General features: G+C 46.2%; 3 protein-coding genes and 1 long non-coding RNA gene across 9 annotated transcripts in view; 1 reads left to right on the forward strand and 3 right to left on the reverse strand.

Moving 5' to 3' along the window:
• Positions 1–24,596, reverse strand: part of LOC104139042 (mucosa-associated lymphoid tissue lymphoma translocation protein 1-like) — a 142,494-nt gene that overhangs the window by 17,993 nt on the left and 99,905 nt on the right. The gene's annotated exons all lie outside the window — the stretch shown is intronic.
• On the reverse strand, positions 8,911–18,017 carry SEC11A (SEC11 homolog A, signal peptidase complex subunit). 3 transcript variants are annotated; one of them, XR_011143744.1, is made up of 7 exons: positions 17,881–18,000; positions 17,632–17,741; positions 15,073–15,222; positions 11,088–11,207; positions 9,831–10,001; positions 9,366–9,423; positions 8,911–9,203 (listed from the first exon to the last, which is right to left on the reverse strand). XR_011143744.1 is itself a non-coding variant. In XM_068958584.1 (6 exons), the coding sequence occupies exons 1-6, from the start codon at positions 17,929–17,931 to the stop codon at positions 9,153–9,155; spliced, it is 540 nt and encodes a 179-aa protein (XP_068814685.1). In that variant the 5' UTR covers positions 17,932–18,017; the 3' UTR covers positions 8,911–9,152. The 3 variants fall into 3 exon arrangements, 2 of the variants coding, with proteins under 2 accessions (XP_068814685.1, XP_068814686.1); XM_068958584.1 differs by lacking the exon at positions 9,831–10,001 and having other exon boundaries at positions 17,881–18,017; XM_068958585.1 differs by lacking the exons at positions 8,911–9,203; positions 9,366–9,423; positions 9,831–10,001 and adding an exon at positions 10,008–10,170.
• Positions 18,007–24,596, forward strand: part of LOC138068897 (uncharacterized) — a 35,881-nt gene continuing 29,291 nt past the window's right edge. For both annotated transcript variants that reach the window (XR_011143748.1, XR_011143747.1), the window contains exons 1-2: positions 18,007–18,092; positions 18,456–19,787. This is a non-coding gene — a long non-coding RNA (uncharacterized lncRNA). The remainder of the gene's footprint in view (positions 18,093–18,455; positions 19,788–24,596) is intronic.
• The window catches only part of ZNF592 (zinc finger protein 592), a 38,421-nt gene continuing 36,584 nt past the window's right edge, over positions 22,760–24,596 (reverse strand). For all 3 annotated transcript variants that reach the window (XM_068958567.1, XM_068958568.1, XM_068958571.1), the window contains one exon: positions 22,760–24,273. In XM_068958567.1, the coding sequence (XP_068814668.1) occupies positions 23,728–24,273 (546 nt within the window). In that variant the 3' untranslated portion in view covers positions 22,760–23,727. The remainder of the gene's footprint in view (positions 24,274–24,596) is intronic.

The following is a 24,596-nucleotide window of genomic DNA, read 5'->3' on the forward strand; positions in this document are numbered from 1 at the left end:
TCACTGCTTGCTGAGCAATGAGGTTGTTGCTAAAGGTAACTGTGCAGCTATAATCCGCTCAGGCCTTTGAAAAGCATCGATTGCATCCTGTACAGTAGTCTTGTTTAAAAACTAGCCTCAACAGCACAAAGGTGCCCAACCAACAGATGCTGAGCAGGAGGTTCAGCACAGCTCACCCTTTTCAGTGGTGTAATCACAGCCAAGTATGTTTTCTGATGAATATTGTGTATGTACTAAACAGTCCCTGGGGAGGCATGGATGCTCGACAAGCTGGGTCCATCCAGAGGATGTTTTACTGCACCTGGGAATAAGGATTGCAGGTAGCACAACAGGCAGCTGCAGCTTGGCTGTACAGGCCAGAGCAGGCTGATCATGCTGTGGCCAGATTCTTCCATTCCTGTGAAGCCAAGAGGGTTGCCTCCTGCCCTGTCACCCTGTGACTGAACAAATCCAGCTTGAAAGGTAGCTGCAACAAAAATGACTTCGCTTGCAAACGGAGACCAAGTTTCCTGTGGATTTTTTAATCCATATGTTCTTTGAAAAGAGGTGATGTTGCTTCTAACTTGGGAAAAATAACTGTCATCCATACACGAGGGAACCTGCCTCAGAGGGGTGCAGGGCCACTCCTCCTCCTCTACAGAGCCAATGACACAAACCTCAGCGCCAGACCACCAGCCTGGCAGTGTCTGTGATACGCTTTTTGCCTCTGCCTTCCTTCAGCTTTGGACTGCAGAGGTGGGCCCCTCAGCATGCCATCTGCAACGTAGCTGGGGAGCCAGCAGAGGATAGCAGTGGAGGTTGGAGTCTGCTCGTGTGACGCTTTTGGCATGGGCCTGCTGAGAGCTCCAGCATTCAAGCAGAAATAGTCACTGCAGTGCTCCTCCGCTGCTTTCTCTCTCTGCAGCCCAGCATAGCTTCATTTTCCCAGCTGTTACCAGAGACCAAAGGAATTTTCCTAGCTTGTGTATTAAAAGGGCATTACAAATTATATTTTAGAAATGGATTTTGCATGCAAGGGTCACCACAGTGGCTTCTGCAGGTGATGGAGGCCAGTGACTCGTCAGCCACCAGCTTCCTGCAGGCACTTCACAACAGAGCTAGGGAAGGACAAAGGTGACTCAGCAAGTGCTGGACTTCTGAGAGATGTGTTATGTCTGTGAGGCAGAGCACGCATCTGCACAGAACTCAATATCCCCTTTCCTGGTGACAGTAACCCTCTAGGGCTGGGCCAGAACAGCCTTCAGGCACTTATCTGGAGTCCCTGCACAGATCCAGGCCCTCTGGGAATGGTCCCTTCTCCCCCAAAGGGAGTCTCAAAGATCTGGGGATCCCTAGCTTGCACCAGTTTCCCTTGATACTCCCAGTTCCTCTCTTAGAACAAGTAGCAATGTTCTCTGTTTTGCTATCTGTTTTTCCCCTGATAATTCTAGCATGCAATCTGTTTTCTTGATGGCTACTGACCACTGAACTGGCATTTTCATGGCATGGGCTGTTATAAGCCCAGCTTTCCAGCCCAGCCGGTAACGCTTAACTCAGAACCTGTTGTTTTATAAATAGAGTTAAAATTGTTTTTTTTTCCCATGTGCACCATTTTATATTTATGTGCATTTGAATTTCATCTTTTTATTGCCCTGTCTCTTTCCACAGTTGGCCTTCATCCATACAACCCTGAGTAACTTTGTATCAGCAGCAAACTTCAGTATTTGCCTGCGTTTCCAGATCCTTTTTGAATATGCTGAACACAGTCCTTGTACAGATCCTTGGCATTTTCTGCTACAGAAACAGATTGTTTCCTCCTACCTTTTGTTCCTTTTCTTTTAGCAAATTATTTCTCCCTGTAAGGACCTCCCTCCTATTTCAGGACTGCTTCATTTCTTTAGGAGCCTTTGCTGAGGGACCTTGCCAAATACCTTTGGGAAAGCCAGGTGGAGGATTCTGGTAGGCTCACCTTGCCCACGCACTTCCTAACTCCTTCAAGGAGCTCCAAGTCTATTCATTCGAGGAAGTCCTCATTCTTTCCAGTTCAGAAATCAGGTTTATAGCCTACAGATCCCTGCATCTCCATGTTAGCCACCTTTCTGTCCTCTGGTGCCACAGTGGTTTTAACAGCACAGTTACTCACCACGCCAACCAGTTCAGCATTTTCAGGTTTGAGTCCCTTCACAGCTTGTGGGTAGCTCCATCCGGGCCCGGGGGTCTGTTACTATTCTCTCCATCATCAATTTGTTCTGCAGCATCTTCCACCAATTGTTTTCAGGAGCTGATGACAGCACAGGACATCTGGGGAGTCCTGTTCCTTATCAAAGAGCAACTCTGCTCTGCAGAGTACTAATGAAAGATGAGGAGCAAGAGAACTGTGAAAAAGGCCCTATTAACAAATCCTCCAAATGTAAGTCAAGACCAAGCATTATTTCAAGGAATGCAAGAAGACCCTCCCATAACTGTGCACAATAAATATATCTAAAAACTGCACAGCTAAGAAGGCCTTGCTAGCACCGAGCTAAGAACAAACAAGCTTAACCACTCTGGAAACACCATGGTTCATAGGGTTTAAAGCAAGGTTCATTTTGCCTCTTTGGCATTGAATTATGCTTTAATTCCTTAGCATTGACTAATGCACCTTTCAGAGCGGCAGCCAGTCTAGCCTCAGAGGCGTACAGAGCTGGAAAACTCCAGAAACACCCTGCAGATGCTCACAGACCCTGCAAATATCCACCTGGGCAGGCAAATGCATGTTCAAAACCGATGGCTCTAATAAAACACAGATGCAAAGAGTGAAACCCTTGGAGCCTCCTATTTCTCTCTTTCACAGAGCTCCTGGTGCCAATAAAACGCTTAGCAGCAGTTAAGTTGCTTCAGCTTCTTCTTCACTGCTTCTCCAAAGGCAGGTCAAATTTAAAGTCTTGTCAAATGCCTGAGGGTCTGTTTTGATGCATTTGTCTCTTGTTTACAAAGATTAAATCCCTCTGTTACAGTCATTCTTCCACAGGCAACAACTGTTGTTGATAAAGTAAAATTTGAAATCTTGCACATCATGTTTTCAACTCTTTTTCAATTTTCATTTAAGTAGTAAATGAGTTGTGGTTTCCCCTGAGGTTTCCCACTTACTCCACACCCACTGGATATAGTACAGAGAACTCCTTTGCATGAAGACTTAGAGAAAAAAATCTTGTTTTCTTGCAGGCAAATCCAGGCCTAACTCGGAAGTCTCCCAACCAGAATTATGGGGCAGAAATCCGACATCCCAGTTTGATGGAATTGAGGTCTAGAGAAATTAAATTAAAGTTCATTTTCTCCACATTATTTTTACTTCTATCTCTCTGGAACCTTAAACCCTCCAAGGCTAGTTTCTATAGAAGAGAGAGATTGGAAAGGAAAGGCAATAGCTAGATGCTTGGCAGAGAGAGCTCCACAAGTGTTTTTGAATTATTAAATTGAATGGACAGAAGAGTCAAGAGATGAAGAGCTGAGCGAAGAGCAAGACCTAGAGAACACGTCTGCTCCATCCTCCATTGCAGAGAGTGCATTTCTAGTCTGCCCTTAATTAGACTATTCTTCTCTGTGGAGATATGTGATTTCCCCCGAGGTGTAGGGAACACTGCTGAGGTTGCTAGATCAAGCATTCAAAAGACAGGACCTACCAGAATTGAAAAGCTCTATGAATTGCCCCATGAGCAGGAATGGGTGCCACCTTTAACACATGATCTCATTCATGATGTGCTCACCAGTAGGACCCAGCATGCAGGCCTGACCTGCTCTGCAGGGAAGCAGGGCTATGCATGAAGGAGGCTGGTGTCTGTTATTGAAATTGATAGGTGAGCAGAGACAAGCTCACAGCAGGAGAAAAGGTGCTACTCTGAAGAGCAGCTCCTCATGAATGGATGGGCAGACCACCAACCAGTGTTGAAACTTCCTGATTATGGCTAAGTAGATTCAACAAGATATATTCACCAGGAGAGCCACCTTACCCCTTCCCATATATTAACTTTAGCACTCATCAGACTGCTTGGTGAACTATTTCTGCAGAGACCTGGTGTTTTTGGAGGGGTGAGCAAGTTGAGCTGGCTGGGTGCAGAGGCTGCTATGGGATGGAAGTATTGCAAGGGAAGGAAAAATGGAGCTAGACTCTTCTAGCTTATTGTCCAGTGAAAGGACAAGAGGCAACAGGCACAGATTGACACACAAGAAGTTCCACTTAAATGTAAGAAAAACTTTATTACAGTGAGGGTGGTTAAACATTGGAACAGGTTGCCCAGAGAAGTTGTGGAGTCTTCACCTTTGAAGATATTCACAACCCAAATGGATAATTCCCTGAGCAACCTGCCCAGAGCAACCCCTGACCCTGCTTTGAGCAGGAGGGTAGACTAGATGATCTGCAGAGGTCTCTTCCATTATTCTGTGATTCTGTCATTCCGTGAAAAGGCAAAAGAGGCAGAAAGCTATTAAACTGGCTCAAACCACATCTCATTGGAGGTGCTGAGAATCACCTATTTCTCTTTTCCCAGCTGCCAGAGCTAATACTGCCTGATCCATCATCTACTATGCCTCATTACTGCCAGGAGTTGCTGACATCAATGGGAATTGTGAAGGCTTTGCATTTCTGGTATTACCCAAGCGTACCTCGCAGTTTGAGGACTGGAACCAGGACACTCCTTATCTGATTCAGCCACTGAGTCACTGTGTGGGTCTTCAGCCTGTGATCCATAAGCATGAGGGATGTGGTTTGTATTTCCCCTGCTACAGCACAGCCATCTCCAAGGGACAGGCTCTGCCTGAGCTACCTCTCCTTTCCTTCTCTTGGCATCTCAGCTCAGCCACTTCTCCTATACAGTCAGGGTCCGTACACAGGACTTGCATTCATGCACTTCTCCAGCAGGAAGCGGTCTTCCAAACTTTTGTATAAACCACCTATGGATAAGATTTCACCTTACAGGCTCTCCTTTGAAAAAATATGGCAGACCTGTTCAGACTTTAACAGCGGGAAAACCCTTGTGAGGTTTACGGACTCAGAAATTCAAACGATGGAAGCGCAGAGTGAGAATTACCCGGTCTTATTAAAGAAAGCATGCAACCGATCATCTTACACATTCCAACCCTAGAAACCCCTGCTAAGCAATATGCAGCAGCAGATCTGGATGAAACAATGTAGTGCTTATTACTGTTTAACTGACAACCGTGCATTCAAGCATCATTAACACACAAATGAAGACAGCCTTTGTCTCAAGGAGTTTCAATTTTTCGGCACAGCTTATTCATTACTCCTCACAGCTGACCTCCCATCCATCATGCTTTTGTTTATGCATTTATCTTTGATATGAAAAGGAAGTCCACAGAAAGCAAAAAAAAGTCAAAAACGATCAGTAATATCCTAACATTACCTTGCTTTTTGAAACAGTTCCTTCCCATGAAGGAATCTGTGCTTAGCAGAACTGTGCCTTGAACTGCGGATGTGATTGAACTGTAATTAGGCAATGAAATTGCCTACCAGAAAACCTGCTCTGTTTGGCTGTAACCACAACAGAGACAGAGGTAATCTTAAACCTGACAGATTTTTTTCTTTCTTTGCCTTTATAAAACAGACCTTTTAATACCTACATACTTTACAAACAAATCCCGTTCCTGTTGTGACACAAAGGTCTCTGTCTTTCCTAAGCCATCCTGTGAACCTTAAGTCTCAGAAGCTTGGCTGGAGATGGCCAGACAGCTTACAGAGAGTCTTCACCTTTTTTTTTAAAAAAAACAAAACCAAAACCAAAAATGAAATAAAACCAAAGACCACAACATGTTCTAACAGCAAAACCCCTGGCTCTGCAAGAGCGCAGCAGCACTTGCCAAACATTTCAGCATTAGCACCCAGCTGAACCAGAGATCCTGCATGCTCTATAGCTTTTCTGCTCAGCAAAGCAGAAGGTAGAGACACGGACAGAGCCAGCAACTCCTCTTTGTCATCCTGCCCCCACATTCTGAGTTTTCAGTTTGTGCAGGCTGCACCCTCCCTTCCTACTGTGGCAGAAAAGGCGTTACATTGATGCAGGAGATGATGGGGGAGGCAGTGCAGGAGTCAGTGGGTGTTTGAGCTGTGAGCGGATTAACTGCTTATTTATCCTCACTCTAATTAGAGGCAACACTTCATTTTGCAACTGCAGATAACACAGAACCACGTTGTTCTCAACTACTCTGAGATGAAAAGAGACAGGATGCAGGCCATAGAGATGGCCTACCTGATTTGACGCACAGCCCCTGGCCCCTGAACATCTCTGATTTAGAGCAATCGGTTCTGTTCTTAAAGTGTCTCCAAACCAAAAGACCAAACCCCAAAACACATCGAGGCTGGGCTGTAGCAGGCTTTATCCCATCCTTTACCCCAACCCTTCTGCATTTTTAAAAATCTTCTTGCCAAATGCGGTGCTCAACTACTTCCCATACAATCCTGGAAGAGCAAAGCTGAGAAAGCTACACCTGCCTGCAAATGCCCCTGCCCACCCCCCAAACAGCATTGTTCTCCTGGGAAGATGAGGTTTATAGATTTCCAGGTTAACTTGGTCATTCTGTTTTGCTTTGACCCCTCTGGCTCATAGTCCTATTCCAGCAGGCGCTCACACCGTGGTGAAAGCAGAGATTAAGACTTAGCCTGAACGTGTCCCCCAGCAATGTTGGGATTAGTGGCTGTGGGACAGGCTTGTACCCACAGTTGTGCTGAGCGTGTGCTCAGCTACTTTGACTGCTGACACCTGCTGCCAGCAACCAGCAACACCAGCAGGGTGATCATGCCAACGGCAGGACAGATGCATCGTTATTTCCAAAAATGTAAAATGACCACTTCTCTTCTCTTAGAGCTGGAGTTCAGAAGGTGCACTTTAAAGAGCTAATCCTTGCATCCCCTGCAATCATAAAGCCTTTGTACTTTAGCTTTTGTGTTACTGTCACTGAGTTAATTTAACAGCTGCTTCTCTGTGCTCACATTTTTGAAAAAGGTGTGAAAGTGAGAGGACTCGGAGAACAGCAACAGCAGCACTTTCAGCAACTTTTCATTGAGAGGTGTTGATTAGCAGGTTTCAGAAGAGCTCAACTCAGTCCTTTATATGATTCCAAGTTAATAAAACTGCTTATGCACAAAAACAGTTCAAGCTAGAGGCAAAGCAGAGTTGGTGCAAACTCGGGGAACAGAGACTCAGCCTCAGTCCTATCTGTAAGCGCAGAAACGTTGCTCAAAGTCCTCAAGAAGGGATTCCATGGCCACAGCAGCCCTCGAGAAGGTATTTTGTGTTCCCTCATTGCTGCTCAGGTTTGGCTTTTGACAAAACACCCCATCTATCACTCAAGTATTCTGGAGAAACTTTGTCTCCAAATTCTGTTCTCAAGGGATCCAGCATTGGGAGAAGCAGATAGAGATTTTTATTACTGTTTTTTAATACTGATTTATTATTACTCAGAGAGACAGGTCCAAGGCTCAGTGCTAGAGGCAGGACCTGCATGCACGCTCTTTGCAGTATCCTAAACACACCATGAAATTTCGCTTCATCCTACCCAGGGAACAAACCACGTGGTTTAGACCAACTGGCTGTATCCACGTTGGGATGCCAGTGGTCAGCACAGCCACTGAGCATTAAATAAAGCAGCAGAGCTGTCAGCTGAGCAAGCTGTGGTCCCTGTGGACACAACTAATAGCACAGTCTACCTCCATAGACAGAGCAAGCCCGAAGCAAAACACAAGATGCACAGGCAAGAAACTATGTAAGTACACCATTAACACCGCACTGGGCTTTGTCCTTGCTGTTCCTGACTGCTTTTACCCTACATAACCTGTATGCATGGCGGCACTAAACATCTCTGACGATCCTTTTTGATGTGCAGTCTTGGAACAGTCACGAACAGGGAACAAAGATGCAGTGAACTGCATCTAAAGTAACAATCAGTAGTGTTGCACTTGTCCATAGGTTCTGCAAGATCAAGAAGACCTGATCTTACTGCTAATCTGGGGAAAGAACAGACATGGAGGAGATGGGCTCCAGCTGCCAGTAGCAAGCCTTCCTGGCAAAAAAAAATGCGTGAGTCAACTGCACGAGAGAGAGTCAGGCAGCCTTAGCAGGAGGCAGCAACGGCACTAAGCTGCAGTGACTGCTCCCAGACTGAGAAACTCAGAAAAAAAGCTGTTGCAGGTGGTGACAAGGGGTTTCTCCTTTCAGATCTCAGGGCAGTGTAGCTTTCAGGTGAGCTGTAAGACATGGCCAACTGTGAGGGTCACTAGGGGCCCAAATCCCATTTCCAACACCGAAGAATATTTGACTTTCACATCCTACTTCTCTAAAGATCCTCTGCCCAAAAGCTGTGGATATTTCCCATCCAAATTCTTCTGTTACCTAGCGCCGCACCAAATGCTTAAGGCAGCCACTGCCTTTCTCGGACGGCATTTCTTTCAGCAATGCCCAAGGTAATCCTTTGCCATCTTCTGCCCAAAACACCTTGGGGTCCTTAAGCATGTTACTTCGGTATGATTTACAGAAACATACAAATATTGAACTGAACTACAGCTAAGGATCGCTTATTCTCCAACAAGAAGCAAAAGCAGTAGCTACTACCGTTCTGTAAAGAGGAGACAAGTTAATTCACTAGGCTCTAAAAGTCAGTCCGCAAGGCAAAGTCCACGTACACCCCAGAGAAGCTGGGTAGTAAGAAGTTGCATTCAGCAGGGGAATAAGGAAGAATGTGGCAGGGCTCATACTGGGCGAAAGGCAAAATCTTTATTCCAGTTCTGAACTGGAAAAAATACCACCTCCACAGATAATCCTTTGACAGTTCAGATGGCACAGGGAGAGGTCACGCTTGCCCAGTGGAGGCACAGACTCAGAGGACACAGTCCTGTAGGTACTCTGAGAGGAAGCTCAGCTTCAAAGTACAAACACTGAACAGTTTGGCTTAAACTTTTAATATAAAAACTCACTGATGTACAAAAATGCTAAAATGTGACAAACCATTGGAAATACTGTGATAACATTCGTCCTTACGCAGTAAAAAACAAAACAAACCCAAACTGGTTAGAAGCTTTGAAATGTATGTTTTCCTCTTCCTCCCCACACATCAGACCATCATCTACTTCAAACGTTCATCTACAAAAAACATGGTATCTTCACTACCAACTTCAGTGCAATGGGCTACTCTCGATGGACCAGCACAAATAAACCCAGTAAAAAGAGGACCGCATACTGTAAAAGAAAGTAAGAGAGTCAAGAGTGTGCATTCACATCTAAAGATGCAGTAACAGCAACAAACGTACAGGGCACACAGTTCAGGCGGTACGTACAGAACGTTCTCATAAAGTAATTTTAGCTGGGGAGGGCGAAGGAAGAAGATGAACGAGCTCTTACCTTAAATTTTGGATAGTCATTCATTAAGATAGTCACTATTCCAATATAGGGCACAAATCTACAAGGAAAAAAGTTTTATTAAAACAAACAGTATTCAAGGGTGAATATGGACAAGCACTGCCCTGAGACTGTACAAAGGAAGTGCCATTTAAGCGTGCTTTGTCTAGCCAAGCACTATGGTCAACTTGGTTAGGACTTCTCCCTCCCAAGCAGGGAAGACATGGGAGTGGGGGCTGAGTGGTATCCTATCCCCAGTGCGTGTTTTCACCTACGCCTTCTTTGGCAGGGGCTCTGAAGCAGGCTGCTTTCCTCCCTGCCTAGCTTTGAGTCCTTTACCTCTCTATTGACATAACTAGCCATTCTTTCCTATGTCAGCATCAATCTTTTTTAGATTCTTGGCACTCAAGGGCTCAATGGCATCTTGGAGTAATCAGACCTAATTAGGTAGTGCTAGAAAAACATTACCCGTTTCACCCAATGCTCCCTTGCTTGTATCTTCAAACAGGCTGGCTTTTCTTTAAGGCCACTGTAAATGGAGCAGAGATCTGAAAGGCGAGAAGGGACTTTCTCCTAAGCTGTTCTTTTGGATCAAACAAGGTACAGGCATTCAAATTACTCCTTGTTACATATGGTGTGCTGCAAAGGAATTCAACCAGCTTAGAGAGTCACCACCTGCAGCTTGTCACTGACTGCTCATCCTACTTTCCCCAGCTCCTTTTAGCACGGTAAACCCACATCCAGGTGCCAGCAAGTTTCTAGGAGCAAACGTTGAAAATAAAACATTGGTGTGGCACGAGCTTGTTATCTGAAGAGGAGGAAAGGGGTATCAGTGTCAGGTTTGCAAAGAATTGATTCAAGATAAAAGAAGCACAGGGGAGCTGCCTTGGGGTAGATGGATTCTGCACAGAAACAGTTTAGCTTGTAGGGTTCCCAGCAACCACTCTAGCAAAGACCAAAATATAAACAGCCCCACAACAGAGTCAAGCTATCTACTTTCAATTATTTTAATCCAAATGCTCTTGATGTTTAATTAAAGTTATGTGCCTATCCATGATTTGGGGTATCAAAAAAGCTTAATGGTGAGATTTTTATAACTTTTTAGTGCAATTATTAGGAAGATTGGGTTTTGTCAGCATCGTGGATAGTGGAGCTCTTTCATCTAATTGAAGAAAGGTCCTCAGGGCAAAGGACAACTTTAAAAAAAAAAAAAAAAAGCCCAAGCTTTGGAGATTAAAAATGGGTGGTAGTTTCCTCCTGTGAGAGGAAGGAAAGAATTATTTAGCAAGCAGGCTCTTAAGTTCTTGTTAACTCTGATGAGAACATGCACCATTTCAGCACCTGATTGTGCACACAAAGGATTCCACATTAGATATTCAGACCTTGCTTGCCTGGAAAGACTGTGATTTGCAAAAGAGTTTTGATGAAAATTGTGATCACACCTTAATGTCTTGAGTGGGCACTGCCTTTGCATTGGTGTTCATTCAGTATCAAAATCTCAGAATGCAGCTCACAGCTTAGTAAGCAAAGACTTAAGCTAAACTCAGAACTGAATTACTTTTTTTTTTCTTTTTTTTTTTTTTTTAACTCTCCACACTACCTTTTGAAATGCTTTTGCCCATTTCACATAAAACCCAGCAGGGAGAGTTCAACAGGAGAGGGCATTAACAGATAGCGTTGGGGGAGTGCACTGTAATAAGCTGTATCCTTCTCAACTTCACTTACCCTCTTGCTCTTCCTACTACATCCTTTTTCTCCAGCCAGTGCTGCCCTTGTTTGTACAGCCCTCTGTCATCAACAGCGTTATTATCTCCCTTTGTCAAAAATTTGATGTCACCATTTTGCCTAGCAAAGATATGAGAACCAGTTAGGGGAGGAAAATAGACTTATTTAACAGCTGTTCTAGAACACGCACATAGAAACTAACACAAAGGCATCAGAAGCAATCATGTCCTAGATGTTCAAGGAGAAGGAAATAGGGAAACTCATTCTGTTAAAGGCAGTGGAAAGCAGATTGTTTGGAAAAAAAACTGCCAACAAAGGAATGAATTCTGGCCCCAGCCAAGCTCAACACAGAGCAGCTTTCCTGCAGAGTTTTAGAACAGAACCAGCACGATAAGCCCTATCTAGTGAAGGTGCAGCTATTATGTCTCTTTGCTTTTGACTTCTCTTCTGTTGATGTTTCACTTGCTTTATATACAAATGTTGGGCTGTGCTCTGCACTGCCGAGAGACTTCTGGGTTAAAACAGATAGCTCTACTCAGTAGTGATCTGAAGCAAGCTGAATCTTAGAAATCATTAGGAAAGGCAAAAAGAACTAAACAGAGGATCCCATTATGATAGTGTATGAACTCACAATGTGCCTACATCTTGAATGCTTTGTGCACTTCTGAACCTCCTATATCCTTTTCTGAAATGGAGAGAAGAACTGGAAAAGGCTCAGAAACAGATAACAAAGACATTCAAAAGGCTGGTACCACTTCCATAAAAGAAACAACAGACCAGGACTCTTCCAGCCTGGAAGACAGAACTGATGGGAGATATGACAGTAGCCTATACAGTCGTAAATGACACACACAGCAAGAGTCAAACAGTTTTTCATTGCCTCTTCTGATACAAGACCTAGGGAGCATCAAAAAAAGCTAAGAGGTAACAGGTTAAAACAAGCAAGAGAAGGTGCTGTGCTTAACTAACGTGGTGCGTAACTCAACTGTGCCCTTCTGCAGCAGGATCCCTTGGACACAAAAGAGTTCCACCCGTTCAAAAAGTGACCTGATATTCCATGTAAAAATGAAAAAAAGAAATCTTTTGAGGACTATTGAGAATATTGATACCGTGGGAAATACGCACAGCTTTTGGGCAGGGGCTACACAAAACTACCCCTTCTTGCTCAAAACTATAACTTGCAGGAGATGGGGAAAAGTATCACTGCACACTCTAGCATTTAATTTGTCCTTAGGCGACCGTTAGCTAGTCAGAAACAGGATCCTGGAGTAGATGAACCTTTGCTTTGACCTGGGAACAGCTGCTGTTATGCTCTTAGCTTCATATACCATATTATTCAGCCTTCCCCAGTCATTTCCATTCAGCTTGCGGGACTCCCAACAACGCTTGTTTCTAAGCTGCCGTTTGTGCAACTACTTGGGGATCAGCTGGCCGCTGTCATCTCCCCATGGCATCTGAAGGCACACGCTGAGCAGGAGTGTTCTTGCTGCTTGGTTCTGCCAGCTTATGGAATGACAGATTGAGTACAACACAGGAAGGCATGCAGAAGATCTTGTGCTGTTTACATCATGCCTGAATACCAATGTGTGTTACTTGACATGAAAAGATGAAAAGCTTGGCAGGGGGGAGAAGAGAATAAAAACAAATCCACAATACATACTCTCTTCAAAGCACCTTTGGCTCACAGTTTTGGAACTGCAAATGCTCTAGGAGCTTCCAGATGTAGTTTGGAAAAAGATGGAAGATACCCAAAGGTGCGGATAATGTAGTTTCAATTCTGAAGACTGATGTTGGACATCTCATTGAGCCAATTTCACTGCTCTATTGTGTGCCAGCATGAGGAGCCCACAGCCAAGTTGCTCTGCTGTCTGAAAAGTGAATGAAATCCAGTCTGGCTCTTCTGCACTAAAACCACTAACTAAATTTTGACTGCAGACTCCACGTTTAGTGACGAAAAATGAACCCAATTTGGCTCTGAACAAAGAAGAAACTCTACCAGCAGGTAGAAAACATTTTCTCAGTGAAACAATGCTGATGTGAGTTGGAGTCAGTTACCACATGATCACACAAAACGGCATTCAGCTTTCCTTCATTTTCACACTCCCATCAACTTTCACAGAGACTTTTCACAGACAGTTTTCATTTCAGTCCACAACTACAGGAAGAAATTGCAAAGCACAACTGGCCATTCAGACAACACTCTTCAATTCCAGATTGTCACCAGATAAATATTCCTTAACTAGTGAAAGGAGTGACTGATCTCTCACATTCCTGCCTTCAGCACCCAGCTTCAGTTCACAGCATTAATTTTCCAGCTTTATCTTTACTATCATACAGATGAGTTCTTTTGTTTTTTTTAATGATATCTGAAATATTGGGGAGCGGACCAACTTTGCAGATTCTCGGCTTGGTACTACGTTCCTGCTATGCTTTGCAGAAATGAACTAATTTTTTTTTAAGACCTAGTGTTGAGGTAGAGCCAAGCAAAAAAGAAGGGTGGGGAACGTCTGGAAATAAACTGCAGCAGAGAGTGCACTCTTCTGCTTCTCTCCTTCCCCTGCACTGGCTGAAGGCAGAGGGAGAGGACCCTGTCTTTTCTTCCTTCTTCAATAATCGCTCTGAGCAGCAGTAGAGGGGGCCACCTGAGCCATTAGCATGCAATAAGGCAGAAGGAAAGTAATATTCACTTATATCAGTTCCCAAGACATCTCAAAAAGTGCACGTGCACCATCTGATATCACATTCACCACGCATGCTGACCTTATTTTTAAATTAACAGTATCAAAGAGAAATAGCTTTGCCTTGAAAATTGACTAAACGGTTGTTAAAAAATTTGGTATAGAATAATCTGAGCAGCAAAGAATCTGGCTGTCTACTGGAAGATACGTCACTCACATCTGGGATTTAAGATGGACTATTTACGTGCATGAAACTGGCTGACCTTGAAGTTGGGCCAGGCAAAAGGTCTAGATGTCTCAACAGCTGTGGCTGCTACAAACACTTGGGGGAAGGGATCCTCTCTATCCTATCAACCTGATTTGGCTACAGCAATCCTCAAATGCCACCTGTACATATGATGCAAGTGAGTCACTAAATCTAGGAATTGATCTCTCAGTCCTGGTATAGCTCCAGTTCATTCATAATGGAGAGGTCATTTACTCAGCAGGAACAGATGCTAGGACCCCATCCAACTGCTGTCATCTTCTCAAGAGCTGACTTCAGGAAATATGGATTCAGTTCAAGATTTAGTTTTCACTTAAATCCCTCACAGGGCTGGCCTGTATCCCCACATACTGGCCTTGTGCAGTCACAGTTGCATCTTCCTAGGAAAGCAGGAAGGCTTGCGGAGAAAGCCTCACTTGGAAAGCTAAACCCTGTTCAGCAGTCATGCCAGAATGACCACATTTCATTCCTGCAGACCAAAGTTTCAGAAACACATCCAGTTAAACATTTTGAGAATGAACATATAGTGCAGCACATCTAGAGACTCTGAATACAATAACTCAAACCTTCCTGCAGGGGAGAAAACTTCATACAGAGACACCCTGTCCTCTGTATGACAGCAAGAACAAGGACCATAAAAAGAAGCTTTAAAATAATGCATGCTGTATACGCAATAACCTTCTTCCTGTAAGGTTCTAGTGCTACAGACACGATTCACTTCACACACCCCAATGTAGTCTTGTTTGGGGGAGACACCACAGCAACATTACTTAGCAGTTTGGGATGGAAATGATGGCACAGACAACATTAGGTGACATTGGGGGATCAGGATACTGGGGCTGACTCCCCAGCTCCTGAATCCTGCTAGATGATCTTTATAACTAAACAAAAGAGGAAGATTTCATCTGGCTGAAACTTCTATATCGCTTCCTACAGCACCCGGGTTTTTGTCACTGAAGTCCCACCCATTCATTTACCCCAAGGAGAGGAGCAAAACCACAATTTAGACATATGCAATACCACCCCCATATTCTAGACGTACTTCTCATGAATCTTCAGGACTCGATGAACTATAGGAATTTCCCTTCCTTCTATCCTAAAGACCACGATTTCTCCCACTCTGATTGGATCTTCAATTCGGTTGGTTAGGAACAGGAGATCTCCTCTGTGAAATGCAGGCTCCATGCTGCCACTGAAAAAAGGAAGAGCAGCAACTGAACAACATTTAAACACTCAGAATCAGGTTTTGAAGTTTATAGCCTTTTGAGAAAAAATTGAAAATAACCTTAGTACAGAGGTCCTAAGAAAATCCCATGGATTTGGAGATCGGGCCCGTATCTTACCTCTGTTACACTCAGATTTTCATCCATTATGCTAGCACAAGTTCAGATTTGCGGATGAAAAGAGAAATGCCACCAGCTAGCATTAACCACGTACCAAATAGGGAAAAGTTTCTACTGTTCTTAGTAATAGAAAGGCGGATGACAAGCAGTATCTTCTCTTCTCCTGAGCTCTCGAGTGATAGTGCTACACTGGCAATATTGCAGTCCTCTTCCTCCAAAGTGTTTGAAAGCTTTGTTACAGGTAGATAGATGATCTTTGTGAATAAAGCACTCAAAGCATACGGCTCCTGCATTCCCATCTGGAACAGACAGGCGGGTGTGCTAAAAATCTGTTATCATGATTCATCGCTTTGCTTAACTATCTCATTCTAGGCACCACTATTCAAACTATTTTTCTCCTGTCTTGTAAATGGCAATTGTTATAGAACACTTAACCTTCTTAATTTCAAACAAATAATGCAGTACAAAAGGAAATGATGAACTTTAAGTACTGCACATATTCCTGTTTTATCTTGAGACGCTGCAGAAGCTGCTATTCAGAGTATAAGATCACATCACCAAAGAAGGACGGTGACCTAATGGCCTCTCTCTTACTCACTGGAAGAAGCTGCATGAAATCTCTCACCTGTACTTCACGGATCCATCAGGAGGAAAGAGGAAGGCCACTTGCTTTTATTTTCCACGTGTTTTTTTTAAATGGTATGTAGTAATTAACACTGACATGGAAACACACTAGAAGGACAACACAGCTACAAAAAACAGGATCTCTGAAATATCCACACAGTCTGATAGTGCCAGCACTTCATGGCTGCCCGAGAACTTCAACAACAGGAATTTCTCATAATAAATAGGAGGATGTAAGCAACAATTCTGGTGCCTACTGCATTCCACTTACGTGAAGGCAACATACAGTATCTGAAAATATATCCAATTGTGGAATGATATCCGTTATTTTCGGTCACACGTGCAGAAGGGCAGAGCTACAAGAGCACAAAGGCACCATTCATAGGTGCATTCCTATAGCTTACTAGAAGGCCAGGAAGAAACCCAAGAGACTATGAAAGAACAGTTAGATGCAAATAACACATTTTAAGGATGCAATATAACACATAATAATGCTCCACAGAGCTTTCAGCAAGCCATTTCCCATTTACAAATATCTCTTCTTGACTGTATGAGTTTATTTCCTGCCATCTCAAGGTTTTCAACTTCTTTTTCCTTTAATCAAGATTCAACGCACACTCCAACTACTCACACAGCAGCAGCAAGACAGGCAGACAATCATGAGAGGAGATAACAGGGCATTTCAATGTTCTACTACTAAAAGTCCTATTATGGTGAAGAGCTATTAGCTACTTTTGAGAAGATCAGTTCTACCACAAACATTGCTTTCCTACAGTGATGACCCCCACCAACACGAGCAATGGATTTCTCTCTTGTGCCAGGCCCGCTGTTTCAAGGCCCTCATTTTTTATGACTGCTTTTACCCCTACTGTCATGCATTTTTCCATGAAACTTGGTAAAATTCAGAAGTGCCTGGGCTGAGCTCTTCCACTTGCCATATTTCTTTCAAGTCTTTCCCATTCTTCTCTTTCCCCTTCTATCACAGACAAGTTAGCCATCTAACAGCGGCTGAGGAATATGATGTTATTTTTATGTAAGGCTGCGCATTTTTCCTACCTACGTTCTCTTCCTTTACTGTTTTTCTGTGTTATACTATGTCACAAAGAAAGGCTTTCGCCTGTCAGGGCCTGGCAGCTGAGGATGTAAAGCACAAGATGGAAATAAGAACTAGGGCCAGGAATCCCTTGCTGCCCAATCTCTATAGAAAATGTTCTCCACATGCACTTAACAGCCTTGAACACCGCCGCCTCAGGGTTCGTGTTTCACAGCTGTTTTTCAACTTTTTGGCATGCTGCACACTTTTGAGAGTCAGGTTCTCCCATTCACGGGCCCAGGAGGTTATACCCCTTACCACGGTATGTTATCATTAAGCGCGCCCTGAGGGTCTTTTTAAAATTGCCTGCGTTATTTTCTGATCCACCTCAGCAAAGGTTTGTACGCAGAGGGAGAACCGAGCCTACACCAAAAGCACAGGACGGCGGTGGGTGCAACCTTCGGCACGGGGCTGCTGAAACACCGCTCGGGCACGGCCGGCCGGGCCTGTCCTTAGCGGGGGGCGAGGCTCCCTGTCGCCGGGGGGACGGAGCAGCCAGGCCCCGCCGGCCCCGCCGCGCTGGAGGCCAGCAGGGCTTTACCTCAGCACCACCACGATGGGGCTCTCGCTGCCGGTCACCACCATGAGCCCCTTCCAGATCATGAGGGCGGACGAGACGATCATGCCGAAGTTCAGCACCTGGTAGTAGAGCTGCAAGAAGGGCAGGGGCGGTGTGAGGGTCGGGGCGGCCGCAGCCGCCCCTCGCGCACGGCGCCCCGGAGCCGGCGGGGCCTTCCCGGCCCGGGCCGCCCCCGGGGGGCCGCCCCCCCGGCACCTCGGCCCCGCGCACCTGCCGCTTGTTCATACGCCGCACATCGTCCAGAAAGTCCAGCGACAGCATCGCGGCGGCGGCGGCGGCGGCGGCCCCGGCCCCGACGGCCACTTCCGCTTCCGCCCGCGCTCCCGCCGCTTCCGGCCCCGCCCGGCCGCGGGGCGGGGAGGGGGCAGGAGGGGTGGCAGAAGTGACGGGTGACAGAGGTGATAGGAGTGGTGACAGGACAGGTAAGGAGGGGTGGCAGGAATGGTGACAGGACAGGTGAGACTGGGTGACAGGAGCAGTGACAGCAGTGGCAACAGGGAGGTGATGTGGAGGTGCCAGGTGGCAGGAGTGGTGGCAGGGAGATGGCAGAAGTGCTGACAGGAGAGGTGACAGGACGGGTGACAGGAGCAGGGAGGGAGGTGGCAGGAGCAGTGAGGTGGGGAGGGGACAGGGAGGTGAGAGGAGCCCTGCAAAGTGGCTCCCCGGGCAGCAGCATGGCCAAGGCAGCACCTGCGGGTGCACGGGGCACCCGGCCACCTCGGCCCCTGCCCCCGGAGCGGGAGGCCCGTGCGCCAAGATAACCCTCATCACCTTGGGGTTAACAGGCCTGTGCTGCGCTTGGGGCATTCAGGAGCAAGGGTGACCGACATCGTCCACCAGCGAGTTCCTGCCTGTCGCCCACCGCTCTGAGGATGGGTGACCATCCAAAATTGCAGAAGGAGCCAGGAGATTCCTCAGCAGTCCCAAGCACTGGGGGCACCAACGGCAGGGCGGCGAGGATGGGCCTCCCAAATGAAGTGGGTGACACTGGAAAAGCAACTGTCCTTTCTGCACCGGGACTGCTGCAGGCTCTCGGTTTATGCCGTCCAGGGCTGGAGGGCTTCACTGTCTACCTTCAGGCCCTGTAATCCCTGGTGCTGTCAGGAGCTCGGGCAGGTTTCACCTGGGACAAGATCAGAGCCTGCAGTCTCTTTGAGGCAAAGAGGTCAAAATACCACAGACTTGGGGACAAATCCTTCTTTGCAGTTAGCGGTCCTCATGCCTCCAGGCGTGGATGGCAGCCAGTTGAGTACAGAAGCCGCTCATTGGCCAAAGTAGGAGGGGAAATTGCAGCGTTGGAGAGAGACATTTACAGATGGGATCCGAGTGTGCTGGTTGTCATCTTGAGCAAAAACTACGGCACGCTGGGTTATCTCCTGCCCTGAATGTGCTTCATCTGTGAGCCCTCTGAGTGCTCACAGACGTCGCGGCTGTCCACGGGCTCCAAAGGGATGCGGGAATTCCTCCTGCCTGGGAAAGGGGTGTCTTCCCTACAACTCCCACTCTGAACCCATGGCTTGGACTTTCCGTTTCCTAATCCCACCAATGATGAGTGCAATTGCCAGGTCCTTGTGTGACATGCCATACTGACACAAATTCTAGCAATAGCCTGGGGATCCCATTTAAATCGGATTTTCACCTTTCACTATTCCACCTAAAATCCTTAGGCCTCACACATACCCGCACCAGCTGCCTTCAGGGCCTGTGCCCCCTTCTACCGTTGAACTGTTCAGACTGTCCTTCAGACCGTTCAGATGAGACTGTTTCAACACAGAGATGCCGTAAGTGGGTACTGGCTGACACAGGCATGTTAAGAGTGAGACGGCATTATCTCTTTGGCTCCCTGTCCCTTGTGGCCGTCTCCCCTGCCTCAGTCAGAGATTTGGGGGCTGAGAGAGGGCGCGTTACCCATGGTGGTGGATGACACGCTGTGTGCTGGGGCTGGAGAGGAGTGCATTCAGAAGGCTGCCACTTGCCACCGAGCACTGGCACAGCCTTGCGGCAGGACGGCCGACTGCAGGGAGCGCCCGGCGCAGAGGAACCTCGTCACTGCAGCCTCGTGCCAATGCCAACGTGGGAGTAACCAGACTGGGACGGGGGGAACCAAACTGGGATAGGTAAGTCCTCTGCGGGCACAGCCACAGTGGTGGTCTCTGAGGTCCCTGCACAGGCTATATATAATTATGAGTCACCCATGTCAAAAACATATCTGAAGCCACATGGGTATTTGCTTGTTGTGGGGACTGCCAACTGGATTCATATCCTCATAGACCATTCCCCAACTCAGGCCATCAACTGCAAAGGGCTTGCCAGTCATCGTGTAAGCCCTGTAGCCCAGGGAAGGGAAAATTATAGATGGCATCATCAGCTACACCAGCCACATATGTGATGGTAGCGTGTCAAAAATTATTTCCTTTGCTGACAGAGCCAGGCCAGCACCTTATTCCTCACCTGTGTAGGGTTATGCTGTCTTTTTACACAGCACATTCAACTTAAACCTGTTCCCATGAGGCTCCTGGCCTCACCAGAATGATGGTGGACCATGCCCTCAGGTCAGCCAGACCTGCGCCTCGACAGGACTGATTGCCTAGATTGTATAACATTTAAAGGCCACCAAATTGATGGCTTTGGCCACCTGCTAATATGGTTAGTAGGAGACCCTTTACCTAGCCCCAGCCCTGACATCTTAAGAGCCACACTTGCAGGCACAGACAAGGCCTTTTGGGTTGCACACCAGGAAGGAAAAGGGGTGCTGCGCACCTTGTTCACCACATGCTGCTGCCCAGACAGATCGCGGAACAGCCTGGCATAGCACGGCCCGAGCCCGCTGCGTGCACTAGCAGAGCGTGGGCTGCGTGAGATGCCTGCAGCCACCAGCAGTCTGCCTCTGGCCTCTGTGCTCTTAACCTTCTGGTGGAAAGAGGTTTTCGGTGCTCCGATAACGTGGACCCTGCCAGCTCCTTGACACCTGGCTCCCATTCCCAGATCCTGTGCCTGCCCTTCTGCAAGTAAGCAAGCAGCACCCATTTTGCTCTTGCATCCTGCAGAAAAAGTAAAAAGTAAGGCTGTGCCCGTCAAGTCTGAGGCTGGATGAAGAGGATGAGGTTTTGCTGCTCTGCACCATGCCATTCTTGAAAGCAGGATGATGTCCTCTGTTCTAGGGGGAGGGAAGGTGACAAGGGACATATCCACATACCGCTGGCCACCAGCACGCTAGGGAGCCCCTGAGATTCTTGCAGTTGCCAATGTAGTTCCTGCAACCTTCCTCTGCTTCAGGCTTAGCTTTAGACACTGCCACAATGGCTCAGGCCTCCTCTAGGCCCACAGGGCTCCTCCTTCAGGCCTGAAATACAACGGATTAAAAAATTCAGTTTCTTTCTACTGCACCTCATAGAAGACTAGAGGAGCCTGGTGCATATGTGCTTTCGCAGCCGGATGATCTGTGTGTGCTGCAGAGAAAAGGCATCACACCAGTGTGGACGTGGCTAGCCATGCATGGCCTGTACATACTATTCATGGGGCAGTCTAATTCTCCCGCTGCTCCCGAATGTGCAATTCTTTTGCTTAGGGAGGGATCCAGGAGAGATCTAGCAAAGTACCAACAGAGACAAGCAGAGGAACTGGACCAGGAGTAAAAAGCAGAGCAAACCAGATTCATGGCACACTTGCATCCACTGTAGCTGTAACTGCAGGTCCTTATTTCAGGACTGCTATGGGATAAGTGGATAAATGGCATCCCCTTCACCTGAACTAGGAGACTACAGAAGCCAATAAGGACTTACACTGGTCCTTTGCTTTATAGAGGTGGCTTTGCCTTTTGGGAACACATTTTACAGCATCCATAACGCGGAAGCGTCCACAATGCTACCCTACACCTTTTTCCTATGACAGGAGGCCTCGAGTCCTAGGATGTGTATGTTGTCCTTCTCAGCAGCTGCCTCACCTTCATGCCGCTCTCAGTCCTAAATAGCCTAAGTAGCAGAGGAGAAAATTATCCTTCACAACCTTCAAGTGGAGTTTGCCACATGCAGAAAGGCTGCTGTCCATCTGTGGAGGAAAGCAGAAAACTGCTGTGCACAGCCTTATTGAAGCTGCTGGATTACCAGGGCTGTTTCCTAGCTCGTGGCACTGATCAAGACCACACAGGACTCTCAATACAGATGAGCGGTCCTTAAAAATTATCCTCATTTTCACTGTAGCAGGACATGCTTGGAAAACGGTGGCAGGCAGTAGGTCTATTTCCTGTGCTAGCTTACCCATATTACCTAGGAAGAACCAAGCCCAATCAAGCATTGTTGGATGCTTTTATTTGAAATACTTTGAAGTAAACATTATAGCAAGGCACAAATGCCACTGCAGATTAAATAGATATGTGATGGCTTGGGAGTGCCCCCTGCTATTGTTACTCTACATAGGCTACCTTGTAAAACATTCCCTAGGCTAATGTACACAGTATCAAAAAATACAAAGAGTCCAAACTGTTTGTATCAAAACACATTGAGACAAGAAAGTGAGCAATTCAAATGCAATAAGATAAATAGTTCTTAAATTATTTAAACATTGTCATAGTAAACAATAACGAGCAGGATTCTGGCTCAACATAAAAAACGGTATAGAAGATAATTATATTACACAAAGCATGTGTTTGTTGAGGGGAACAAGTGAGGAAATAGCATGGACAGAGAGTCAATATGACTACATGGAAATAAACGTCTCCAAAGTAATACATAAAACTGAGTAAAGTTGGGAGAAGAGCTATCAAAGGAGCTAAAGTATTTGAAGCATTACAGTATGGTGGTTTCTCAGTCCTACAAGCCCCTTTCCGGAAACCACTCTCCTCCTTGCCTGATACTATGCAGGGAACCTCCTCAGCTACCAAAAGCCGCCGCTGCTGACTGCTGCAGACCAGATTAGCTAGATAACATGCAGAGCAGGCCATACACTAGAGTGTTACCAGATTGATTTTGCTTCTCTGTAATCCTTGTATCTGCTTCTTAAGCAAGGAGCTTTATAAAAGCAGATGAGGGGCAGAACTCCTGTCTTGCAGAACTCCTAGCTGATGTAGTTAAGAGTACAGGGACTATTTCATTCCAGCCGATAGCGAGACGGGGAGGGGAGAGTTTTCCTATTCTGTGGATCGTGACATTCAATCTCCAGTGCTCCTCGCTAGCACAGAGAGGCACAAGTGTTTATGGTGCCGTACTCACCGGCCACGTCGCTCTGCCTGAGCTTCGAGCAGGGATAAGCCACAGCGTGCCAGGCCCAGCCTACAGCTGGCTATACCCACCTTCTATATAGCTTCCAGCAGTGCAGCTATATTGACATAGAACCGACAAGTCCCTGGGGCGGACCAGGCCCTTGTCAATCTGTGACACGTGCTTTTGAGCTCTGCTCACACAAGAGGACGGTAGCTATGAGATTCTCTTTGAGGAGGATTCAAATCCATAACATTTCATTAAATTACCTTGTGGGAAATAAGACTGTTACCAGGGCAATGAAAAAACTGTCTGAAGCTTCAGTACAACTTGCAGCTTGCACCTGTCCTGTGTAATGTAGGAGATCTTGTTTCAGCCAGCATAGTCCTGACATTTCGCCGAGACAGCATTATGAATTAAAACGAGTAAAACAAAGGCAGGATGGGAAGAGAAAAATTAGTCATAAATACTGGGAGGAAGAAAGCAAGAGAGGGAAGGGAAGGCTGGGGCTCCAGGCAGAGGCTGAGGCAGTGCACACTCGAAGGAAGAGAGCTCATCTTAAGGAAACTGCAGTTGCAGAAAGTGCTCCTTGATCCTCGGGAGATGGACAAATTCCAGCGAGGATTCTCGCCCTGCTTTCCCTTTTCACCTCTCTGATCTGGCAGAGATTTAGTGCTTAGGATGCAATGGCGGGGTTTTTTCTTTTTTAAATTTCCCTTACAAACAGAAGTTAATGGAAAGCAACGTCCATCCCAAGAAATCAACAGACTATTTCAACGATTTGCCCCATTCCCCACCTGGTATTTTGAGTAAAAACCCTCCCCCAAACAAAAAACCCCAACCAACTAAAAGGGTTTTTTTTTTAAGTCTTAAAAGACTTTGAATGATTGTTCTGAGAGGTGCTATTAGGACCCTCCACACCACACGTCTGACTGTGTTCACAAAGAGCTGAGTCAGTTTTGCACTCTTTGCATTTCAGATTTTCTTCTTCCACCGTAGTGTTCATCTCACCATTATACCCCTCATGTCCATTCTCATTCATCTCTGTTTGTAACTTCTCGGTCTCTTCTTCCCCCTCCTCTTGCTCCTCCTCTTCATCCTCCTCCTCCTCCTCTTCATCCTCCTCCTCCTCCTCCTCCTCATCTTTTACTTTATGAACAATGAAGAGGTGTCTGTTCAGAGAGATATGAGATGTGTAACACAAGCCACAGAACAAGCACTGATACGTAGAGCTGTCCGTCTTGTGCTGAGGTATGTGTTCCTGAAATTCAGTACTGATGTCTGTTGCAAATCCACATTTAGCACATTTCCAATGTGCTTTCAGTCTTTTGGCTGGCGGCATGTCTGAACCAGCAGTGGTCTCTGCCTGACCCAGCTCATCTGTTGACATCCTCTTTGGAGATCTTGCCTTAAAAATAAGATTTAAAAGTTACATTATTGTTCTAGCACATGTAAGAGTAAGCACCTTAGCTTGCTAAATTCCATGCATCTATCTAAAGGCATATGAGTGGAAATACACATAGGTATTTTGTTACAAACTAAAATGAAGCCACGTCTAGGGACTCCTGTTGCATCGCCTTTCCTACAAGTACCTAAACACCTCAGGGCTCTGTTCCAAGAACCTGCATCTTCATCCCAATGTGCAAGGTCTCAACTGCTATCCTGACACATGAGTTGGGAGACCTGGGAGGGATTGGCTGGACAGAGACATGATGAAGAAGGAGAATTTGA

Source organism: Struthio camelus, chromosome 12 (genome assembly GCF_040807025.1).
Source record: "Struthio camelus isolate bStrCam1 chromosome 12, bStrCam1.hap1, whole genome shotgun sequence".
In the NCBI taxonomy this organism is placed as follows: Eukaryota; Metazoa; Chordata; class Aves; order Struthioniformes; family Struthionidae; genus Struthio; species Struthio camelus.

Coding starts and splice junctions, on each gene's coding strand:
- SEC11A (XM_068958584.1), bottom strand. CDS start 17,931: ATGCTGTCGCTGGACTTTCTGGACGATGTGCGGCGTATGAACAAGCGG. Junction 15,223..17,631: donor CCCATCGTGGTGGTGCTGAG/GTAAAGCCCTGC, acceptor TCCTTTTTTCAG/TGGCAGCATGGAGCCTGCAT. Junction 9,424..11,087: donor GTAGTAGGAAGAGCAAGAGG/GTAAGTGAAGTT, acceptor TTTTCCTTGTAG/ATTTGTGCCCTATATTGGAA.